At 42.6% G+C, this 18,536-nt stretch overlaps 1 protein-coding gene across 6 annotated transcripts; it reads right to left on the reverse strand.

Moving 5' to 3' along the window:
* Positions 1 to 23: 23 nt before the first annotated feature.
* On the reverse strand, positions 24 to 16,684 carry NAGA (alpha-N-acetylgalactosaminidase). 6 transcript variants are annotated; one of them, XM_048499689.1, is made up of 9 exons: positions 16,415 to 16,684; positions 14,186 to 14,354; positions 12,428 to 12,602; positions 11,090 to 11,267; positions 7,810 to 7,904; positions 6,281 to 6,442; positions 4,898 to 5,095; positions 4,557 to 4,700; positions 24 to 2,254 (listed from the first exon to the last, which is right to left on the reverse strand). In XM_048499689.1, the coding sequence occupies exons 2-9, from the start codon at positions 14,332 to 14,334 to the stop codon at positions 2,066 to 2,068; spliced, it is 1,290 nt and encodes a 429-aa protein (XP_048355646.1). In that variant the 5' UTR covers positions 14,335 to 14,354; positions 16,415 to 16,684; the 3' UTR covers positions 24 to 2,065. The 6 variants fall into 6 exon arrangements, with proteins under 6 accessions (XP_048355646.1, XP_048355642.1, XP_048355648.1 ...); XM_048499685.1 differs by lacking the exon at positions 16,415 to 16,684 and adding an exon at positions 16,253 to 16,381; XM_048499691.1 differs by lacking the exon at positions 16,415 to 16,684 and adding an exon at positions 16,312 to 16,368.
* Positions 16,685 to 18,536: the final 1,852 nt, after the last annotated feature.

Genomic DNA, 18,536 nt, shown 5'->3' on the forward strand with positions numbered 1-18,536 from the left:
CAAGATTGGATGCAAGCAGAAAGGTGTCTTAAATTCTCTTTATTCCAGAGACAAATGCATAAAAGTTACAAGCAGACAAACAAAAAGTAGCATCAGATGGCTGGCAAGTACCAACATTTTCCAATAATACTTGATTTTGGCCAACACAAATTCAAGTTTGCACCAGTTTTGATAACTGCATGTTTATCATGTGATGTACAGTATTTGTTTTATATAACATGAAGTCACCTAAAACAGATTGAGGATGTTAAGTGCACTACAGAACATTGGTAACTGTACAGTCTGTTCCCCAAACTAAATGCCGTCTTCTGATAGGACTATCCTTGTCGTGTGTTAAGTTTTTAGACAGTACTCCAATAACCTTTTCAAAACTATTTTAACTCCAAGCTTGCCTTCTGACCTATTTTTTTCATAGATGAATTTTTACCACTCCTTAGAAAAATTCATAGCTATTTGTTTTCCTGTTATGCTGCTGTGCTTAACGTGTTCATTTTAAAAAAATAGGTAAGGATGGCATTAGAACTGACGATAGCCTTATAGTAACTATCTGTATGTATATTCTCTCTATGCTACTATTTGAAAGATAACCATAAAGCTGGCATATGAAAATGAGTCCGTCCCCCAATAACTGGCAGAACTTCTGTCCTAAAGAAAGAAGAGCTGGATTTATACCCCACTTTTCTCTACCGCAATGAGTGTTAAAGCAGCTTACAAACTCCTTCCTTTCCCCACAACAGACACCTTGTGAGGTAGGTGAGGCTGAAAGAGGTCTGAGAGAACTGCCTGGCCCAAGATCATTCAACAGGTTTCATGTGGAAGAGCAGGGAATCAAACTGCCATTTTGCAGATTGGATTTTGCCACATCACAATGACTCTCAAAAAGAAGTTGTGTTGTTCTATTTGCTGTTCAAATGAAAGCAGAAGTCTTGTCAATAACAAAGCTGACCTGCTTTCTCTGGTCCAACAGCATCCTGAAATACATCCTTTTGTCAAAAGTGCTGAATGTCCAAGGTTTGATTGTGAATTTTTTTGGACTGTCATGGCCTTCTATGACTATCCTTTTATTCCAAATCTGATTCAGTAACTGATAAGTGAACTAAGTTACAGGACAAAATGTGAATGAGGTATGGAAGTTGCTCATGAAAGTCATGGGTTGTCTCCTGATGATCTGCTCTGCTCCACTAGAAATGGTATTTTCCCATGGGTAACGGGAAATGCTGAATAGGCCCTTATTGCCTTATGGGCCTTTAGAAAACTTCTTGCACTAGATGAAAGTCTCTCTGTTAAGCTCTAACCCCCTTATCTTTATTATAGTAGCCTAATATTGTACATGTAGGTTTGCATTCAGGAACTACAGCCAGTTAATTCTAATGTATCTGTTGAGTAGTACAAGTCACGCTTATGCAAGTATACAGGTGTTTTCTACTTGATGCAGCATCTGAACATAGATTGCCATCTCCTTAAAACCGTGTTCTCAGGGAAGAATGGGGAATGTTACAAGTGGAATATGCAAGAGGCAATTGTAGGCCACCACTGGACTTAAAGGACTTTTGGTCTGATACACCCCCTGCGCTTGGAAATATGATTCAACCTTTCCCAAACAGTATAATTGTAGAAAAACATATTGAGTAGCTTCCTTTTCATAAAACTGACAAGCTTCCACTATTACAAGTAATAGTGTTTCCACTACTATTGCACATTTGAAAAAGACTTGCATTTAGGCCTGGTATGCAGGCACAGTAGCATGTAGTTGCTCTCAGGAAATCATTCTCCATTGGGTATTAAACATATATTTTAGCAGTTCATTGAGAATTGTAAGAATACTTTCAAATTTCTGTTTCATTAGGCTATCTAAACTACACTATGAATATTTTTATATACATATGATAATTTTACAATACCAAGCAATCATTAAGGCTTGTGATTCTTCAAGTAACTCATTTTCCCATAGCCCACTGAGGTAGATATACACTGTCTTCATTAGTACCCAGAAGCTGTGTGTAAATTATCAACTTGCACAACTTTGCTAAGATACCATACCGATGATTCATTTGGCATTTTGACATCACAGTGGAAAAGGATGGAATTTCTTGGCTGCAGATTTATGAAGCTTGTTCCTAAAGGGGAAAGGCTGGTCTAGGTACTGTATTGGGTAGAGGTACCACATTACTACCCCAGAGGGGTTAATGACCACCGTGAAATTGTCAGCAATCTTCAACCCACTGATTATGTCACCAGTGTAGACATCTTGTACCTGCCAAAAAACAAAGAACTGTTAGGCCCAGTGAGTGTGCCCTCCATTCTGAGCACCTAGGTACCAGTGGACTCCAACAGTAATCAGATCAGAGGATCATGACAGGATAATAAGATGCTATCTTATGATGAGACACCCACATTTTCAAGGGAGACTCATGAAAGAGTTGTTTGACACCAAGGGCTCTCCCATTATCCAAGCCAAGTTGAACAACTAGCCCTTATATTTCCTCTAGCATTCCAAATAACAAAGGTCTTCCTTATATAAACCTTGGTCAGCAGGATAACACCCATTCTAACTCTGAGTGCATTCTTGCGTTCTGCTCTCTCTGACCCCTGCTCCACTTGCCTCCTCCTCTTCCATCACCACACTCCCCTTTCCATTTGTCCCCTGGCAGCTCCTGTGCACCATGTTGCTTCTTTCCCCTTTCCTTAGCCTTGCTTGGCTCAGCACTCACCCCTCCAAACTATCATTCTACCTGCTGTAACTGCAATCTCCAGTTCAGCCCTATCTTTCCCCTCCCCAATCTGCAATCCTTTCTTTCCCCCCTTCTCCCTGTCCCTTTCCCTCTTGAGGGGACACCACATACACCCATATTATGTGTGGCAATTATTTCAATGTTCTCCCTTGTATTCCTCAATGTGTGTTCGACTGCTTTTTTGTTACATTTCCAAAGCTGAATTTTATTCCATTCTCTAGCTCTGCCTCTCTTTCTTTCCATCCCTGTATTTAATAAATACTTAGTTCAATTAAAGTGTCTCTGTCTTATATTTCCACAGTTATCATCCCAAGCATGGATCTGCAACTTGAATTAGGATCCTAAACCCAGCTCAGGAGGTGCACACGTGAAGGACACACGCAGTCACAAACATGCTGGATAACACAGTGATTGAGATAGAAAGTACACAACTGTTCAATTAATAGTTAATGAGACATACTTTAAATATATAACTGGCTGAGGCAAAATAAGCACACTGTAGTACCACACAAGTAGATAATGTTAAATGAGACGATGAGAATGCAAAGGCCACAGTTGAGTTTTTTTTCCTCACCAACACCAGCTTTAAAATCAAGGCGTCTGACCCACTTGAGAAGCAGAACACAGTAACTGTTTCACAATAATGCTACCCAAGAATGGAATCCCAACTGTACCGACAAGGTGCATTTTAAAACACCAGAAGACCTCATATAGCACTCTCATCTCCTTGCACGCCACCTGTCATGGACCACGCCAGGTTAGTGTAAAACAATAAGTCCCAATCAGATGGGACCTGTGTTCAAGGCCTGCTGAGCAGATTCCTCAGTATCTCCCCAAAGGGAACATTTGCCAGTGCTGCCACTGCTCCCTCAGTCTGCACAGCCTCCAAGCCAGGAAAACCTACTTGCTGTCAGACCTACCACAACCTGCCCCAGAAATGCATGCCTGGAAGCCCAAAGCCTCCCCTTGGATAAGGAAGCACCAAAAGAAGCCAAAAACTTCCTGCAGAATCTGGGCCCTGCCGTTCCTTGTGAGTAGAGGAACTGACTCAGTTTGCCAGGTGAGCCTAATGTTGGATCCAGCATTACCTGCAGGAAAAACCCCTATATAAGCCTGTGGTGTGGGATCCAGATGAGCTTACCAGTTGCGTGAACCCTATGATGCTTGTTGCCTTTGGACTTGGCTGCTGAACCCTGTCGGCCAGGTACTATTGATGTGACAATCTGCAGTTGCCCAGGGCTTTGCCTCTAGTCTGGTGACAAAACACCACCCCTCCACAATCAAATTCGCCTCTCCTCACAAAATCTCAGATGATTTTGTTTAGCCTCATGTACGCAAACACACAATGTACCCAGCACCTAATTTGCACAAGCAAGTAGAGGTGTGGTGACCATTTGCAATACAACAATATTCACCACAACTTAATGGGTACTGTACACATCTGGAGATTGTCCCCTCCCTCCCATCAAGGGTGTGTGCACAGTAGAGCTTTCAACATGAAAAAGCTCCAACATAGCTTCGTTTAAAGTACTTACCACAATGTCACTCAGTTGCAGCCCCTGAGCCTAGGGCAAGGCACAAGATGAGGCACAACTTTTAGAATTAGTAGGAGGGATCCACATGGGGAGGCAGTGAATAATATTTTCTCCAATAATAACGTTAAGAATGCAGCACTGCAAGTATCGATAACTCTTTGGAGATTATATGCCCAGTATACACAGCATGTGTTCTTAAAGGCCTCGTTCCACAGTGGATTGCCACCTGACAGCTAGCATGTTAAGCTGAAAACTGCTATGAGATGCTGATGGTTCTTTCTTTACTTACCTCATAGATGGCATTATGTGTATAATTGAGGTGGGCAAGGGAGGTGGTGTAATGGTATGGCATGTCTGTCCTCCGGCTGAAGAAAACCAGAGCACTGGCTGAGTGGGAGAGTGGCCTCAAGAACACTTCTATGTGAGATTTCTCCTAGGAAAGCAAATTAAAGAGTATGAATCACTAACAGAAAAGCTACCACTTCCAATATGTTCGTCACTTGTCTGAGGTCTCTAAACCCTCTACAAAAGCTCCCAGGTTAGAGGATCTCCAAGAAGTGTATGAACGCTGGCCCCATGGAATCATATGGCGTGCTCAGCCAGACACAGAACCCAGGTTTCTCTTCTCACCTGAAGGATTCTGCGTCCCTGGATTCCCAGGGGATCTTGGTTGATTTTGATCATTAGCTTGTTCTGTAGAATCTCCTGAGAACTTTGAGAAATGGTACGGAGGTCTGTTGATAGGAACAGTGGAGCAGCAAGGATAGTCCATAAGGCCATCTGGGACTGAGACTGTTCCTCACTGAGACCAAAGTTTCCAATGATTAGCTGCAGGACACAGGTAGGAAGGGGGGAAAACCCAAGATAAAAGTCAAAAACCCAAGATAACAGTCAATAGAAAAGGTTGAGCTTGGAGACCCCTCTGGGTTCACCATACGAAAACTTGACCAACTAATTCATTACCCCTGTGGTTGAGTTATCTAGAGCCAAGATGTATCTACAGATGTCCTAAGAGGATATTGTTAGGGCTGGATGTATACCCAGGGCACATCTTGCTAACACAGAAAATAAGATTCGGCACAGAATTCACCCAAGTATTTAAACGTTTCTTTTTCAAGAAACACACAGTTTCTAATCTTTAAACTCTCTAAAGACAGGTATCCTCTGCCTATACATTTTCAAGCCTGGTAAAGTCTCAGAAGATAGAAAAGTTACACTTGAGGGAATGAGCAGCATTTCAGGGGGAGGGAGGGGAGATTGTCTGAGCACTATGTAGCTCTTTGTCTCTCCATGTAAACAGTTGAATTAAACAGCAATTTAACATTTATATAGTGTTTCACAAACATCTTGTAATCTTTACAACAACTCTGTGAAGGCCAGCATTTTAATCCCCATTTGCTAAGGTGGGAGTGAGAGAGGAAACTTTGGATCAGAGGCAATATATGAACAAAGGGCCAGCTGGATCACAGCTTGTTCTCTTTGCCACTATCCTATCCCTACTCGAGGCACAATACGGCAATCTGCTTGGAGGTGGTGCAGCATTTTGATGGCACACATTCTTTTTAAATACAGGCTATACAGCCCTGGCTAGAAGGATGAGCCCTTTAAGAATTTCCAAGTGTTTTGAAGAATAACTTATTTATGCTTTTACAATTATACCACACCTTTCTTCCATTACAGAAGACATGGTATCTAGGAGTCCCATCCAAGAACTGACCAGAACCAGACCTTTTTAGCTTCGGTCACAGCAGCATTTTCTTGAAGATTGGGACAGAAAGTTCATTTCACTTACAGTGCAATCCAGAACACAGTTAGTCCAGTTTAAGTCCACTGAAGTCAATGGGCTTAGACTGGTGTAACTCTGTTCTGTATTGTACTGCTAGTCTTGCACCCAGTCATGTAAGATGCTGAGAACAAACCCTGCCAAGAATTCTATGTAACTGCATTTTCAATCTTTGCATCTTTCTCTATTAAATTCTAGTTTCCATTTCAACATCCTTGGCTTAACTTTACCATGTCTGGATCATTCCAGTGGCCAGGGCCAGCCTGTGGTTGGAGATCATCCTGATGCTTTGAAAACCAATCCACAACGGAGAGGACACTGTCCCAAGAGTCTTGGATGTCATCATAGTTTCGCCAGAGATTACAGATGTTGGTCAGGAGGGTGTAGTTTACCTGGAAAATGGTGTGCAAGAGAGTTTGTTCCAGAGTTGGACTGTTTACACTATTAAAATCACATGAAACAAGAAGTATTCAGAGAGAAGACCCCACTCTACTGTGCTTGTCAGGAGTTAAGTTGATGACAATCCAAGAGTAATCACCACCAAAAGTTTTGATTTTTAATTAAAATGTGTTTGGCTATCTAACTGGAAAGGTGACTAGGGCGTGCCATCAAGGAAACCAAAAAATGGAAATCGCTACGGCAATTTAAGAGATTATGTTAACAGCCAGAAAATGTGGGACTCTGCAAGGCATAATTATTACATGGGGTTTGGGGAAACATTTCTTCAAGTGAATGTATCCTGAACTGAGACGTATTAAGAAGTCAAGCTCTCTATTCCTGTCCTATGGAAAAGAGAAGTACTGCTGCATCAGGCCAGTGGACCAATGATCCCAGCACTAGACATCCTTGGGATGCTCCCAAAACAGGGGACATAATGGATGGGGTTCTCCTTATGGTATACTTTATTGTGTAAAAACATGCACAGCATTGTACAGAGTACCGTACAAGTTCTTCCTGCCCTGAAGTACTTACAAAAAAAAAAATCCAAGAAAAATATTATCTAGGAGGTGCAGAGAAAGACTGGGTGTTCGTTAAGATACATGTAGTTAGATTTCATTTCAGTATGTGAAATGTATATTTCACAATGTGACCAAACTACGATGGCCTCAGAAAAAAGATACTAGAAGAGAAGTGTAGAGACGAACTCCTTGTGGTTAGTACAGAGCAACTGTGACTGACTGTCTGGTTTTTCCAGAGAAATGCTGTGGAAAGAGCAATACCATAATTTATCTCACTTGTGTTTCTTTTTTCTGTTCCCTTCTGATGACTCCCATCAAGAAGTCTGCTATCATTGACTCAGCCCCCTCCTCAACAGGAAAGGTCACTCCTCGTTCCTGACATGACACTGAGCAACTGAGACATTCAGGCAGATTCCGCATGGGCCAAAAACAGCAGTGGGAAAAAAGTGGGAAAATGGTGTGAAAACGGTGTAAAAGGATTTAAAACGGTGTAAAAGGGTTTACACCATTTTCACATCTGTTTTTGGCCTATGCGGAATCAGCCTCAGAAGCAGTGAGATTTCTCACTGCCTTTCGAGGGTTTCCAAAGACCAGTACTGGATCAGAAAGAAATGCTTGCTGCTAGCCAGGTGAAAGGATATACTTGACATGTTTCCGCTTACCCTCTCCCCATCATCAAAATGAATAGTGAGGAGCTTCAGTTCAGAATTCTGAATGTGGTTCAAAAGGCAGGTACTGCAGCATGGTTTAAACCAAGGGAAAAAAAGTACATCCCCAGTGCCTTCTCAGTGATGCCTCACCTGAGGTGGAATCCCCCCTCGATATGCTGGCCAACTACAGGAATAGGCAATAAGGCGGCCTGTTGCATTCAGAGCTCTGGTCATTCGAGGATAACCTTTTATGGACAAAGAGTGATAAAATATCAAAAGTACTGTCAAGGTAAATTGCTATGGGATATTTATAAACATATGCAGGATGGGTGCAAGCTGAGAAGAACAAAGGCATCTTTCACCTCACAGATACTTCTCCAATCCAAGGCTGGAATCAATCCAAATCACTAGGCCTTTCCCTCTAATAACAACAGCATGTGCTACTATATATTCCCACTATGTAAAACATTTTGCTGGAAATCTGGTATTTTAAAAGGGGCATATCTCACAACAGTTATCTTTTTCCCCCGGACCACAGCTTCCGAACTGTTTATACAAAAGCTTCATTTTCACAATGTAGCTAGAAGCACCCACCCAACATTTTACAATCTAGCGGCATGACCTAAAATGTTTCTCAGATTGGGGTCAATTGGTTGCTGGGGCCTGCAAGCTATTTGTAAAGACAGTCATAGTCCTTTTCTCATGTCACCTGGCTAATGTGAAAAGATTTTCTAAGGCCCCTTCTGCACACGCAAAATAATGCGTTTTCAAACCACTTTCACAACTGTTTGCAAGTGGATTTTGCCATTCTGCACAGCTTCAAAGAGCATTGAAAGCAGTTTGAAAGTGCATTATTCTGCATGTGCGGAATGAGCCTAAGAAAGGGAGTGGGGATTTTAAGGGAAGGGGAGATAATAGATTTCCCCCTGTTTCAAAGTCTAAGAACTAGCAGAGCTGCCACCATTCACATAGCTTACACTACTAGTCCGACAATGTACCAATTGGCTGCTGAGAACCAATAGCTCAATTCTAAAGATTCTAGTTGAGTGGCACCAAGGAAGGACAGTCCTAATACAATCACCTAAAGTGCTTCAGGTATAAAATTGAATTGGTTTCCACTCTATTTTCCAATGCAAAGGATTTCAGCCTAGAGAATGCACTTTACATCAATAGAAAATAATAACTAATGGTGGCATCAATTGAATTCTGTATGTTCAGGTTTTATGAGACCCTTTCTATGACCCCCTCTGAAAGTTCTTATAGGCCCTTTTAAACTCATGTTCATCCAGTGTCTATGTAGAAGTTATTAACCCATAAGCAACTTTCTTGTGGTCTCAGACACAAACTCTCCTCCACTCAAGGGGTGAAATTAGTTAGAACTTCAGACAGGGACTTCTGTGTTGTGGCCCTATTAGAATCAGCTACTCTCTGAGATCTGACATTGTAGACAAGATACAGTCAATACAGACACTTTACAAGGTTCTTTTAAAATCTAGTTCACTACATTGTTTTGAGGATACAAGGTAACTGATATCTCTTTGGGGCACATTTGGATTGCTACACAAAGGGGGTTGTCTGGTTTGTAGTGGGCACCAGTATGAGATTAATTGACCTACAACAGTCTGTCAGTATGAGAGTAATTGACCTACAACAATCTATCAGTATAAGAGTAATTGACCAATTGGGGGAGGCTGGTGTGTTACAGAAATGGCCAATTTCGAACATGGCTCTATTGGGAGCCACTTTGGATGAACTTCAAAAATTCAGCAAGAAAATGAACAAATTCATAAAGTAGCAGAAAGATTCCTGTTGCTTTTTAGGACAGTTTAAAATGGTGCAACTATAAAAAGGGTCTTCAAAACTACAATGCTGAAGGCTATGGATGAACACTGGGAACAGAAGTGGGCAATCTAGCGGGCAGTCTATATAGCTCACTATTGGATGTGCATCTGTTTCACCATAAAGGAAATATGCTCATAGAGCATCTCCAAGAGTCAGGGTAGACTAACAGTCAAAGAGATTTAAATTATGATTTCAATCTAGTTTACCGTTTTAAAACCTGTATCTTCATAAGCATGTTTGCAACACAGGTTAACAGCCAGCCACAGTGAGGTGAAGTAGTTAAAGTGTTGGATTAAGATCTGAGTAATCCAGGTTTGAACCCCCACTAGGCCATGGAAGTTTGCTGGGTAACCTTGGGCCAGTCACTCATTTTTAGACTAACCTAACTCACAGATAAAATGTTGTGAGGATAAAATGGAGGAGGTGAGACAATATAAGCTGCTTTGGGGTCACATTGGGGAGGAAGGCACACTGTAAAAAAGCAAATAAATAAATAAAAGATAAATAAACCACATTGGTTGGCTGCTAAAGTGACCATTATGCCAGCTAGGAGAATGTAGCTGGCTTATGGCAACCCCAGGAAGGGGCTTCCAAGACAAGTGAGAAGCCGAGGTAGTTTGCCATTGCCTTCCTCCTCATAGCCTTCCTTGGATTTGACAAGATCTATGCCACCTTCCCTCCTCAGCTAGGTGTATACCAGTAACATATCTGAACAGGTAACCCACTCACACTACAGAGTAACACTTGCTCAGAGAGATTTCTGTTTGGCTCTCTGTACATATGGAATTATATTAAACCAAATTATTTACTTGAAGACTAAAACTGTATGCAAAGCAGGGATTACTTCTAAATAAATATGTTATTTATGGGGCTTGTAAGGGTCTCAAATCAATCACCAAGAGTTACTAGGAAAATATTTTTTAAAGAGATGGTTTTTAAGAATTTACATTGTTTATTTGGAAGAGTTATGTATATTCATATTCATTTCAGAGCCACGGTAACTGGAAAAATGCAAAATAGGTTTCCATGGATGCTGAAATATTCTAGATCGTGTGTATGCTGATTTACTTTTTCCCAAGTTCACTAGCAAGCCCAACACAATATACGGCCTATTTATCATTGATCATGTTTAACCTCAGAAGTCACATTCTTGCCTGGCCCTGCCAACCTTTTCTGTACATTCACACATAAAAATAGATTTTAACATGTTTGTTAGATACTCATGATTCAGTTTCACATAAATAGGCTGACATGCTTTGTATAAAATTTAGATTATTATAAACCAGTTTATTTGTAAACAGACTGTTACTATAATGGTTCAAATAAAAAATCTGATCTTTAAAAACAAACTTATAATTAATTGTAACTGTCGTTACTAATGACTGAATGAGTTTTATGTATATGTGAATCTGAATTATAATTCTGTTCTTTTGTCTTTATATTTTAAAATCTATAAATAAAGCATTTTAAAAAACTTCTCTTGAGCTTATATAGATTGGATTTTAATTCAATTTGGTCAGGCAAGGGAGCAGCACAGGAAAGAAGGGTGAGTGAGATAGAGACAGATGAGGTAAGCCTTGGTTCTTACCTTCAGCCTGATCTTTTGCTGACGAGTAGCAGCCATCTAGCTTCAGCATGTCTACTCCCCATTCTGCAAATGTTAAAGCATCCTGTTCAATCCGATCCAGTGTAGTGCCAGGGTACCCACCACAGGTGTGGTTACCAAGGTCACCATAAATGCCAAGCTTCAGCCCCAGTGAATGCACCTGCCAAAATAAATTGTGACTTCTCAGTTACTATACTTCCTTTTGCAATTTTTTTTGTAACCAATGCTTTACTATCCTTGAGATAACAGACTGAGCAATTTTGTCCATTTTTGGAAGGGAAGGCCTTGTTGTTCACTTCAAAGGTTTATACTTCACGGGGCACACGACTAATGTTCTCCAAGAACAAATTCACACACAAGCAATCAAGGTATGTGCTGACAGAATTATGTAGGAAAATACAATTATGAACCAGGGTCAAAAAGCCACAATTGGCAGCAATTTCTGTGATTGTAGCAGTACTTTTTCAGTTGCAGCATTTCTGTTGACTACACTGGTTTACTGCCAACATCACATTAAGCTTCCCTTTCTGCGTGTATATCCATGAACATGCGTTCATGTGTAGGGATAAATGCTCTGTATGAAATCAGTCTCAGTGGGGCTCCTTCTCCTTTCAAGTTGCCAGACTATAAAGATCTTGCTGAGTAAAATTTAGGCAAGTACAAACTTTTCAATGATATATCAACAATGATGTCTGAAGATATGGTTGTGTGGGACGAATACCAAAATTATGCTCTTTGTCACTATCACTAACCCCAACCTTTGTCTCTCTAACCCAGGTCAAGCTCCTCAAATTGCTCCTTACAAAATTAACCTACCATCACAAGCATACGCTCTCTCTCACAAATCATATTTATTTTGGCTACTGCAGAACATACAACTGAAGTTGGAATTATTCTTTCTCCCACCCCCTTGCCTTGATTTCTAGAAGGACAGCACACGGGCATGAGAGGTTCTGCTGCCTTTGAGGAGGATGCTTCTCCATTCCCCAAGACTCCACCATGGCTCCAGCCATCCTCCCCAATCTCCTGCAGTGTCTACCTTTTTTGCCTGTGCTAAGAGGATATTGTTCCCTCCAGTCCCAGTAGTAGAGGACATTGAGGAAAAGCAAGTGAAAGCACTTGGTGAATTTGATTAAATTTTCCACAAGCGATCCATTGGTTCAGCCTCGGAATTAAATACATTACAGCTCTTAATCCTTTAAGAAGTCATGCTTTAGGAGTCCAACATTCACACTGCTTAATCCTCATGCCTCAATTGAGGCTTTTTCAAAAGTGACAGATAGACCTCCTAGTTCTTCTGCACCAGAAGAGTCCACTCACATAATCCGCTAAGGCTTTGATCCCACTAGGGAACCTCTCAGGATCCGGAACCAGTTGTCCTTTGGCATCCCGCTCCTTTGCCATCCAGCAGTCATCTATGTTTACATACACATAGCCCAAATCCTTCCAGCCATCAGTCACCAGGCAGTTTGCCATTTCCATGAATAGCTTCTCACTGCCTCAGAAAGAAAACAGAAGTTTCTTTTTAAGAAAGCTGTAGTTGACCTTACACTATTTGGAGCAATATGAAGAATAAAAGGTACAAACCCAGCAATCCTACAGAGCTGCACACTGTATTGAAATAGGCTTCCCATTGGTCTTGCTATAGTCTGTTCTTCCACAAGATGGCAGATTTATCTCCATCCTCTGCAGTCTGCTTCCTGATGACATGGGGAGTGTTTTATCTTACAACCCACAGAAACCCCACTTTGCAAAAGCATAAGAAGTCTTAATTTGTTCAGAAGCTGCACTAACAAGGAAGTGAAGCAGTTAAGTAAAGGCTGCTTCCCTGAGACTCCACAAAACTTTTGGTACAGAAATGCACCAGGAGCTATGACCATTTGAAAACTAACCTGTGAATGTGACCCTGCATAGGCCCTATATCACATGTATTTGTACACATACCATTTTCTGTACATTTTTTAAAAATCCTTAGCATATGAAATGCCCTAAACAGCAATCACTGAACTCAGCAACTAAGATCCTAGTGCAAAATATTACAGGCAGAGGCCCATTTTGGAACTCCTCATTCCATAGCCAGGTATTTTCCAACCCAACCGCAGCAAAAACTGCCTTTTAGAAATTGCTGGTCAAGGAGGGAAATATAAACAGGACACCACCACTAATAAAAGTCCTTTATTGCTTGATCTCAGATGGCTGAAGACCCAGAGATGGCTTCCAAAGCAGGTCTCAAAGGACATATAGGCCAGTTCATTCATGAGGCAGTCTTTTGGGAGGCAGCAACCGCCCTCCCATCCCTTTGCTCTTTGCAGCTGCCTCTATGCTAAGAGATGATACTTTCCATCTCTTCCCCACAGCCCCTCTAAAAGCAGCACAGCAAGATATCCATTAGGGCTTTCTAAAGTCTTCTGTGATCCCTTCCTCTTGCAAATTTTCACCATCATTTTGGAAAACCTGGCTGTACTGCGAGAAGTCCAACAATCAGGAAATGAACAACTTGCCACAATGGTTTTAGAAGGCATGGGGGGAAATGAAGAAGCCAGAAAGCATTAGTTCCTCTGGCTTTCTGGTGTGGAGGGGGCAGCAGTGGTCTCAGGCAGCAAAATGACTTCAACTGCCCCTGCTGAGGGCCCAAGCTCTTTGGGGTCCAAAGGTCAAAATCTGTACCTTGAGTTGTACTTGGAAATGTACAGCCAACCAATGCAAATCTTTTATCCTGGGGTGATACAATCAAACTGACATGCTCGAAACAGTAATCTAGGGACCACATTATTAATCAGTTGACATTTCTGAGCAGTTTCAAGGGAAGCCCCAAGCATACTCAGGGCAGTAATCTAGAGCAGATGCTACAACAGTATGGCTAACTGTGGCCAGGTTATTTTTGCCCAAGAGAAGCTATGTGACAAAATATAATCTGAGACGTAGAAACAGCTGGAGGATATTCAGACAGTTCAAAAGCGAAAGGTAGACCTATAGCCTGTGGAAGAAAAAAGGGGTAACATGGCAAGGCACGCCTCTCACAAAAACCAGAGCTGAACTTGGTTCAAGCTGCATTGCTTCCAAAGTTCTTTCACTCACCTGATACAGTTCTGAGGATCTGTTTTGCAGTCAATATTACAACGAAATCGCTCCCATGCAAGCCAACCCATTGGAGGTGTTCTCATGAGCCCATTCTCCAGAGCATGGCAAAAGGAGGCCAGAGCCAGTATGAAGACAACCAGCTTCATGATCACAAAGTGATGGCTCACTGATGAAGACAAAGGGAACAAAACAATACCTTTCAATAAGAGATCCATCTGTAACAGGTTTTGTCTATCATACAGTTCCTTCATGTTCACTCTCACAACAGAGATAATCACTGTGGCCATTGGAGAACCTGAACCTGTTATGCTTTGTGGGGTTTGAAATTTACAGCAGCACAGAAAGGTAACTCTGGGTGTTCAAGCCATTTACCTTCCTGCCAGATGCCAGATTCAAATGCCTAGATGCCAGTAAGGAACTCCCATGACCTATGAAAGGAATGGCCAGAGTTCTCTGGTAAACAAATGCTTAGCAGAGATCATGTTTCATAGTCAACTTCAAGCAATTCTAAGGAAAAGCTCTCTGATGGCAAAGCAAAGGCCACTGCAGAGATGCCCCCAACCAATACTGTTGTACTGCTGGTACTACAAAAACAATTACCTGGGTATAATACATTTCAAAGTTTCAGTGTGATGGGGTTCATCCAATCACCGTCATCCTTATTTTCCTGAACTTGGAAAATAGGAGCAATCAATCCTATCTGCACAAACAAGCTGGTCTTTGGAGAGAAAGGTGTTGAACGGGCTTTCCTTACAGTACAATCTCTCCCTTCTGCTGTCTTGATAAGTAATGTAATTTGGCAAGCAGGATAATTGCATGGATCTGTCTTATCAAACAACTTCCAGGCAGTGTGTGCAAATGGAATGATGGTTACCTTCTCAGAGGACGCCCTTAAAAATGTGTACAATGGAAAAATCTTCTTATGGTTCTTAGGAAAATGTGAAGTTTTAGTAGTTCTAAGAAGAAATGTGAGAAATATTTTCTGCAGGATAAATTTCCTATGAAACGTGATTCACATTATCTGTTCTTTTTTGGTGCGCATTATCTTGAGAATATCAAGGGAGTTACATTCACTGCCACTCTTAAGTATTTTGCTACCCGAGAAGCTGTACTGTACATTCTGAGAGGAGTAGCTCAGAAATCTTTTGCAATTTTGCAAAGCATTTGGGGTTTTTTTTTGGGGGGGGGGGGGGACACCTTTCTGATTTTAAGGCCACCCAAGTACTTATCCAGCAGGAGTATTCCTATTTATATTTTCACTTACACAATTACTTTTAAAAAAGCAAATGCTAACCAGAAGTTACTAAAAACATGGTAAGACTGAAAGATATCTCACTACTACTACCTAAAGTGTTCCTATCTTGCTGAAACAGGATCTTTATGAACTTGATAAAATGTACACTGTAGCCTATGCCTCTTTACACTAAAAGTAGACCTGGTTGTGACAGGTACACATTGCGGTAATTACTGGACCTGAACACTCTCTCCGAGACTGAAAACGGAACTTCAGTCACATTAATACTCTGAAGGGAGATTGCCAGTAATCAGGATTCTGAACTGCAGAATTGGCGTGGATGCCATCTTTCAACAATACAGCATAAAACAACCTGGAGCATACATCTTCCAAAGCGTATTAGACACACACCATTCAACTCTTACAATGTCAGTGGATTCAAAAAAGAAGTGGACTCACCCTAAGAGATTCTGTAGGAACAGCTCAACAATAGTCAGACTGCTTTTGACCTTTTCAAGCTTCAGTAAAAAGAAGTATTTAAAGAAGCAAACAAATATGCATTCACCAGGGTCACCAATTAATGGAACTGAACTAACTGATCTGATCTCACTTCCGTTCCTTTCTGCGGAAAACAGAAGTTGCACACTCAAAATAAACAGCGAACCGTAAAGACCTGCAATGTGTAGAAGCAGCCGCTAGACCGTCTGCAGAAACCGCGCACCCAACGCACTGCCAGATCACGGAAGCACAGGAAACAACGACCTACCAGAATAGGGGCGACGGAAAGAAGGAACCGGAATTCCCCTTCGAACCCAGCCGCTGATACTCACATATTCCCATCTCTCCGCAGGTCACCTGACCCTGAGTAGGTTGGCCGCTTTGCACTCACCCAGTCAGCTGATCTGAGTGCTCCGTTTTGTGCAGCCGCCAAGAAGTCAAACCGAGCAAGGAGCAAAACCGCGCCCAGCCTTTAGAAGCGTAAACAATCTGACCTTCGAAAATCAGCGTTTTCCGGCAGGACAGGATAACCAGCGAGGGCACTGTGGGGAGCGGCAGTTTCTCTGACACCAAACGAAACTTCTCCTGCAGTCAAAAGTTTACCAGTTTGTCTTCCCTTGTGAGGAGCACAGATCCCCACCTTCCAGTTCTTGATTCTGCACCTCCGCTTTGAATGAGGAACTGGGAACCTGAAAGCAACTTCTTCCTTGATCTTGATGAAGAATTGTGCTATACTGTACGGGGTGGGGCAAGGACGTAGGTAAGGGGGGGGGGGGTTCTCGGGTTCAACCCTCCCATTCATGTGTGAAGCTCCGCCCCCCGTTTGTGGGTTTTTAAAACATTTTAAGTGTTTTTTCGGTTTTTGGCCTGCAGGGGGCGCATTGTTTAGGCTAGCTAGCAGCACCAAACTTTCAGGGAAGTTTGGCCGGAAGTGGAAGGAGCTCCCCTGAGAGTGATTATTAATCTGTCACTCTCTTAGGGCTGCTTCCCTAGTTCCTTGAAGAAGGCCATAGTGAGACCTTTATTAAAGAAACCCTTCTTGACTAAAAAGGCCTTATCCAATTGCCCCTCCACCCCCACCCCCAGTATCTAATTTACCATTTCTGGAAAAGGTAACTGAATGAGCAGTGGCTGAACAGCTCCAGGCTTTCCTAGATGAGACTTATGCTCTCAACTCTTTCCAGTCTGGTTTCAGGTTGGGTTTTTGGAACTGACTCAGTGCTTGTTGTTATGATAGATGACCTCCATTTAGATAAGGATGGTTTGATTTTGCTGATTCTATTAGATCTGACGGCAGCCTTTCACACAGTTGACCAATCAGTCCTGGTCTACTGCATGGCCTCCTTGGGGAAACAAGGTATTGCCTTATGGTGATTTTTCTAGTTTGTCCAGGGACGTTCACAGAGGGTTGCCATTGGGGATTATAAATCTTCCAGGTGGGCACTTGTTTGTCATGTTCCACAGGGCTTGATCCTGTCCCCAGTGTTGTTTAATACATATGTATAGTGTGCCCTCCACTTAGCAGAGTTTGTCAGAAGGTTCGGCGATGGATGCCATCAATATGAACATGACATCTTGCTTCTGCTCAATAAGCAGCCAGAGTCAGCTCTCTTGGTCTTATGCCAGTGCCTGGATGCTGTGGTTGGATGGTTGAGAGAGTGTTGGTCGAAGTTAATTTTTTCTAAGATTGAGGTTATGTGGTTGGGGGGGATGGGTCTTTGAGGAGTCTGCAACTCCTGACTCTTGCCACAGAGAGAAACACATCTTATCGAGACATGCCACTGGAGATGCCAGCAGCCCTAGATGCGGGTGAAACATTAGGAGCAAAAACTATCAAGACCACAGCCCACAAAATACGGAACACCCAGCTCATCTGTGTTTGTTGAGCTCTTTTCAAGGGTCTTTTTGGTTTTCAAGAGTCTCACACTCTGCTTGGCTCGTCTTGCTCCATACCTCCAGCCTATAAGGCACAGGTGTTAAACTCGCGGCCCTCCAGATGTTATAGACTACAGTTCCCATGATCCCCTGCCATCATGATGGTTGCAGGGGATGATGGGAACTGTAGTCCATAATATCTGGAGGGCTGTGAGTTTGACACCTAGAAAGCAGCTGTGTGTGGCCTCTATTCTTGAAAGAGGGGGGCAGGGGGTTTTTTTTTGGGGGGGAGCCCAGGCCAGTCCAACCAAGGAGCGGTTGCCAGGAGCCAGCCCACCCTTGCGCTTTTCAGAAAAGTGGGGGGAGACTCTATGGGAAAGAGGGGACCAGAAATGCCGTCTTGCACATCTGCCAGCCTCTGAGCTGGAGCTTCCCAGCGCTCCTGGGAGAGGGGGTCTGACCCCTGTGCAGAGTGGATGCCAACAGCCCAGAACAGCGCTACTCTGACTGCCGCCTTTGCATGGGACCTCACCTGCAGGTTGTGGGGGCCCCAGCTAACTTTCTGAGGCTCTTTGGCCAAGGAGCTCCTGTGCAAAAGGGATGCCAGCAGGCCAGGACGACGCTTCTCAGGGCGCCGCCTTCGCACGAGACCGCAGGTGGAGGTTGTGGGCAACTCCGCTAACGTTCCAAGCCTCTTGGAGCTAGCAGCCCCTTTGGACAATGGAGCTGAGAGTTTAGGGT

The sequence above is a fragment of the Sphaerodactylus townsendi genome, linkage group LG06, assembly GCF_021028975.2.
Source record: "Sphaerodactylus townsendi isolate TG3544 linkage group LG06, MPM_Stown_v2.3, whole genome shotgun sequence".
In the NCBI taxonomy this organism is placed as follows: Eukaryota; Metazoa; Chordata; class Lepidosauria; order Squamata; family Sphaerodactylidae; genus Sphaerodactylus; species Sphaerodactylus townsendi.

What these genes read in the sequence shown, in the direction of transcription:
- NAGA (XM_048499685.1), bottom strand. An exon ending in ACTGGAATGATCCAGACATG is followed by an intron (nt 5,096 to 6,280) that starts GTAAAGTTAAGC and finishes TGTGTCCTGCAG; the next exon opens with CTAATCATTGGAAACTTTGG. An exon ending in AGGGACGCAGAATCCTTCAG is followed by an intron (nt 4,701 to 4,897) that starts GTGAGAAGAGAA and finishes TTGCTTTCCTAG; the next exon opens with GAGAAATCTCACATAGAAGT.